The 6116-nt window shown below is 40.2% G+C and overlaps 1 protein-coding gene across 1 annotated transcript; it reads left to right on the top strand.

Moving 5' to 3' along the window:
- The first annotated feature begins 2051 nt into the window (after positions 1-2051).
- On the top strand, positions 2052-5284 carry LOC129091700 (bone morphogenetic protein 2-like). Its single transcript, XM_054599396.1, has 5 exons — positions 2052-2354; positions 2851-2990; positions 3256-3372; positions 3576-3765; positions 4549-5284. The coding sequence occupies exons 1-5, from the start codon at positions 2084-2086 to the stop codon at positions 4962-4964; spliced, it is 1134 nt and encodes a 377-aa protein (XP_054455371.1). The 5' UTR covers positions 2052-2083; the 3' UTR covers positions 4965-5284.
- Positions 5285-6116: the final 832 nt, after the last annotated feature.

Below are 6116 nucleotides of genomic sequence, written 5' to 3' on the forward strand. Positions count from 1 at the left end.
CCATCGCAGAGATTACTGTGTATCTACAAATTCAGCCACAGTGGTCTGCCCTTCGCTGTTAGGTGAAGCTCTGCACAGATCTACGTCAGAGGGCTTCCCTTTAAGTCTATCTGCAATCAGCACATGGTCAGTGTAAACATTTGAGGACATCCCACACCCACTAGCTATCTCATATACGTTCACGTGCCAGAGGCCAGAGGTCACACACAAAACACACAGTACACGTGTACTTCACTTTAAGTAATGGCTTCCTCAGCATCTCATTTCCTTAGTTCAAGGGGAACACCGCCCCCAAAGACACTGTTTTTCATCTTAATATATTACCTTAAAGTTGTCATTAGCATTTGAGTAATTACATACAATACATTTCCCCCAAGATAACAAAAGTGTTACTTTTATAAAGCATGTAATGCAGAAGAAAAAAAAGCAGTTTTTTAGGGAAATCCAATCATTTGATCCTGGTATCTCGTTGTTAACAGTGTTTACAGCTATAATCTATCCTGTAGCTTATCTGACAGTGTGGCTGCTAAGTGATACAAGAGAAATCAGAAAAGGGCCAATTCACCATGGGGGCCTTAAACGTGAGTAATGGCCCCTAAATGAGGGGGATCATCATTCCTGCGTAATCGCCATGAATTTGATCAACAAATGGGGGCATTGATCAGCATGACGATCTTGGGAACTTGATCCCTTTTGTTCGACCTGATTGATTGAGAGATGATCTCGGATTCATCTTTAACGGAGGAATAAACATGTCGAGCCGATTTCGGTGTCAACTCTGAGTCACTCTCCAAACAGTGACGGATGGGTGGGTGGGTGTGGGACGACGACACGATGACCGGCTGCGTTTTGTGGAAATGTGCGCATTAACAAGCAGCTTTTGCGTCACGAGCTCTCCTGTTCGTTTGCTCTCCTGCACCTGGCCCCGTGCTGATAACGGGCCACGTCGAGCATCATGATGGGATAACTGTAAAACAGCTGTAATACACCAGCGTAATGGAGAAATAAAACATGTTCCTTCCTATCCACTGAAGGTGTAATCCATCATACTTAACGTTCAATGAATTGATTTAAACATATCCATTGCCACATATGTGTATTCAACATTTTTTAAAGTTTTTATGAACTGTCTATATCCTTTTTCATTTATTCAATAATGCATACATATTGATGATGATGATGGTGTTTTTATTCAGTCATCAGACACAATACAATGTATACAGCCTATATATAATAGAGCAGTGGGGGTACTTGAGATTTTTAAAGAATATATTTAAAATTAGCATCCATTCAAAAATCCTTTCAAAAATAGCTATTTAATAAATATTCAATACAATATAAGTGTAAGTTCATGAACTGAATTCAATGCAACAATGCAATCTTCAGTGTTGACAGTTTAATAAATCAGACACTGATGGCAGAGTGCTGTGTATTTCATCTTTTTTTCAACCAGAAATTATTTGCACTGGTTAGGGGGTACTTGGCTGAAAAAATATTTCACAGGGGGTACATCACTGTAATATAGTATACAATATAACTGAAAAGGCAAAGGCAGAAGCATTAAGCATGTGGCTATCCTACTTTCCCATCAAGAAAACTAAATATATAAAAAAGGAAAATATATATATATTTCATTCAGACTTGTAACATTAAAATAGTTAATATATAATATTTTTTTTATGAGGTCAGACTGGTCATTTCGGCACAATTGCATAGCCTCGTGGTTATCACAGGGGATTAATCAGCTTTGTAACGTTTTATTCTAACAGCATCATTAACTCTCTGCTGCCTGATAAAAGTTGGTTGAACGGGTCAAATAAGACAAATGGCCTTTGACCTACTGTAACCTGGACATAGGCCTACAAATTAGTGGGGAATTATCCTTTATTTATTTATTCATTATCTTTATAGCTGACTCTCGGGTCATTTTCACCTTTCCTTTGTGTTGTCTGTCCACCATCATCAATCACGGCCCAATCATCTCCTGGTGTTAGCTGAACATCAAAGGCATCGGGCTGTCCTTATCACAGGTACCGCAGGTGTAGAGCTCAGTCCTCCCTCACTCACTAACACAAACACAAACATGGCATCAGGAGCTCTGCGGCTCTGGCTCGTCCTCGCTGTCCAGCTGACATGCGTGGCCGTCCCGCTGGATAGGGAAGCAGCAGGACGGCAGGACGGCCTGGAGGAGGCGAACCATCTGCAGGGTTTACCCCGAGCAGCGACGGCTCCTCACAGGAAGGCGCCTCAGTTCATGCTGGACCTGTTTAAGGCGGTGACAGTGTCCGACGGGAGAGCGAAGAGCCAGAAGGAGATCCTGGAAGGAAACATAGTGCGGAGCTTCGAAGATAAAGGTGAGTTAATCTGTCGTGTGTGCATGAACTGTTAGTGTTTTGTTAGAATTTGTTTTAAAAAAAAAAAAAAGATTAAGCCAAACAGCAGAAGTGGATGCTTTGGATTGGAGTGCGTAATTACGCGCAGCTAATGTTCAATTCAGTTTATTTTGTATAGCCCAGAATCACAAATTACAAATGTGCCTCAGAGGGCTTTACAATCTGTGCACATGCGACATCCTCTGTCCTTACACCCTCACATTCACAGGAAAAACTCCCCTAAAAACCCCTTTAACAGGGAGAAAAAGGAAGAAACCTCTGGGAGAACGACAGAGGAGGGATCCTTCTCCCAGGATGGACAGAATGCAATAGATGTCATGTGTACAGAATGAGCAGCATAACAGTTCTTAATGTCCCTGTTAAACAGCTCATTTTAAACATTTTGTGACATTTCTTTACCAAAAAAGATCATTTTAACTTCTTACTAAATATGTGTTTTGTATTCGTCCCCCTGCAGGTCATGCTGGAGAGAGTTTTCACTTCTACAATCTGTCATCTTTCGGTAGAGAGGAGAGGATGATCAAAGCGGAGTTCCGTTGGTTTCGAAAGAAACAGAAGTTTTTCCTCGGAAAGTCATATGGGCCACATTTCTATAAGGTAAAATCCCTTTTGGATGACATTTCATTTTCTGTTCTCATGTCGATATTTGACTTTCGAATATTTGACAGATTTGACACACAGTTGTATTTGCATGAGCAGTATTTTGAGTGATCTACAACTCCAAATAACCAAACAAGAACAGTCGTCTTGCTTTAGTGTCTGCAGACATTTAGTTGATGTAGGCCTTTAACTGATGTTTGGACGTTTTAGCCTTTTTATGGACACAGTTTAGTGAACTAACAGCTTTGTGTTGTGACTACAGGTGGATCTCTATGAGGTGCTGGACAGCCGAGTGAAGCCATGGAGAGGAAACCTCATCACCTCCAGACTGGTGCCCCTTTACACACAAGGATGGGAAGTCTTCAATGTCACTCAAACGGTAACTGCCTCCATATTTCTGTTCTGTTAGATGTACTTTCAAAAGAGATTATATTTATGGTCATTACTTTACTTCAACGTATTTAGATCTGTGTTCGTTTGCAGTGAGGCTTCTTTTGCTCTCACCAAATAGATATTAATATTGAGACGTTTATTACGTTTTTCTGTTGTGTTTAATCCGTTCAATCTTGTTCTGGATGTCAGGTGTCAAAGTGGATCCGCAACAGCCAGGAGAACAATGGCATCCTTGTGGTGACCACATTCCCCTCTGGGAACTGGATGGAGTCGGTGGTGTCCTCATCTAAGAGGAATGGAGAGCTGACGGACACCAATGCCTACCTGGTCATATTCTCAGACGACGGGAGGACAGGATCATCAAACCAGTCATACCTGGGTAAGGTGATGGGTGGAACATATTGGGCATGGGCATGGGGAGGGAAATTTACTTTACACATTTCAGAATAGTCATCATTTATTGCACCCCAAAACCATACATTTGAAATTGATAAAAGAAGACATAAAGAAATGAATACTTATTTGAATAAAATGTGAAATGAACCAACAATTTGTGAAATAAATTAAGAAAATAATTAAAGGTCAGGTGATAATAATATAATGTTATTTCATCTTCCAGTTTCATTATAGCTGTATATTTTCATTTTCATATTTGTTTTATTCCATAATGGCAATTTCCCCAATAACACATTTTATGTCAACTTTTATTTCATAATGTCACTCTACATTATCATTGCCCTTTCATCCAACCAAATGTCCCCATGCCTCTCTTAAGCTAGCAAGATGAACAACTGCTATAGCCTGTTTACTCATGTTAGATAGAGCAACAACGATGCTAAAGTCGTTGTGAATCCACCAATCAGAGTCTGCTGCTGTAATAATCTCAGAACACAAAAACAGTAACTAAACTTCTATATTCTTAGTCAAACCAGGCTGCTCATGCTCCATTATAGTGTGTTATAAACCGTTCATAAATGTGTATATACTGCCTTTTACATGTTTAATAGGGGGACTTAAAGTAGAGAGTTATTTTATTTTAAAAGTTGACATTTTGAAATTCATCCCCCTGTGCTATGAATATCACAGATGCCAAAAAAATGCAATACTTTTTTAGTAGATGTTGCTATTCTAAGCCAATGTGATCACCTTCCTCTTTCTACAGGACAAGCCCAACCTGCAGCAGCAGCGCCTGAGCTCCAGGACCACCGCAGCCGGAGACGACGTGCGTCTCCAGGTTTACTGCCCCACGGTCGCTCCCAGTCCTGCCAGCGAGTTCCCCTCTTCGTGGACTTCGAGGAGATCGGCTGGTCCGGCTGGATCATCTCTCCGCGGGGATACAACGCCTACCACTGCAAAGGCTCCTGCCCGTTTCCGCTGGGGGGAAACCTCAGAGCGACCAACCACGCAACAGTGCGCTCCATCATACACGCGCTCAAGCTCTCCAGTGATGAGGTGGGAGCCCCCTGCTGTGTTCCCGACAGACTCCAGTCCATCAGTTTGTTATATTTTGACGATGAGGAGAACGTGGTTTTGAAGCAGTATGACGACATGGTGGCGTTAAGCTGCGGCTGCCATTGACTGGCTGTGCAATCTCCTGCACTCTTTAACACTGGGACAATGAGGGATGGGGAGATGATGGTTTGCTTGACTCGATCAAACACTGTATTTTCGTGCATATGTTTATTATTGTATTATCTTGAGAAATAAGACAACTATTCCTCAGCTACTAATCTGTGGTCCTTTGAATAGATTTGCAAAAGACCTGAATATGACCATCGCTTCTTCTCCTAGGTTTTTAACTGGCTAGTAAATGTAGACAGTGCAGGCACGGGGCCTGAGCAGGAGGTGTTGTATGAAGAATAGGTCCTTCTAAGTGATTTAGATAACAACCTTAGCAATATGCCTAAATTCAGAGAACTTAACATTTTTTATTTGTTTTCCTGTAAACTAGTCAGTAATAATCTACAGTAAAGTTGTATGCTTATTCAACATAAACTATAAATAAACTATAAAAAAAACCGATTCATTAATTAAATTATTAATTAATTGTTATTTTCTTTGTCATAAAATATGCAATGATGACTGCTGGGTAATATATGTTTTCTGTTGTCCAATGTCAATCATGTGACGAGACAATTTTGTGTGTGTGTGTGTTTACCTACGTGTGTGCGTGCTTCATAACTAGTAAGTAGCTTGCATTAGGGCCCTTCATGACTTGCCAGGAAGCCGGTACTTAGATTATGATTAGGTAAGAAACAGTATTAAATATACAGGTTTCATTCAAAACCGGAGCAGGATGAAGCTGGATGGTGAAATTGGAAAGTTTCATACACACAGACTCTGAATTTTGTCTTAGTTCATATTCATGTAGTTGTGCAGATTAGTAAATTAAAGCAACACACAGGCTGTTATTCACTTTCTCATGGAGTTCACTCCCGTCGTTACAGTAACTGACCAACAGATGGTGTGATAGAGGTCTGGTTAAAGACTACAAACCTACTCCATTACTGTAATTCCGCAGTATATGGATCAGGTTGTGATTGTATTTTTGAAAAACAGACTCAAAATACACAAAATCTTAAGCAAGGGCAAATATAGAACTACTTTAAACTCCAAATTAGAAACATTGTCCAACTATTGAAACAAGTAAATGAATTTACCTTTTTTTAAATTAATTTAATAAGTTAACACTAATTTCACAATAATGTTAATGAAGTCATATTTGTCTGT

Source organism: Anoplopoma fimbria, chromosome 5, assembly GCF_027596085.1.
Source record: "Anoplopoma fimbria isolate UVic2021 breed Golden Eagle Sablefish chromosome 5, Afim_UVic_2022, whole genome shotgun sequence".
Lineage (NCBI taxonomy): Eukaryota > Metazoa > Chordata > Actinopteri > Perciformes > Anoplopomatidae > Anoplopoma > Anoplopoma fimbria.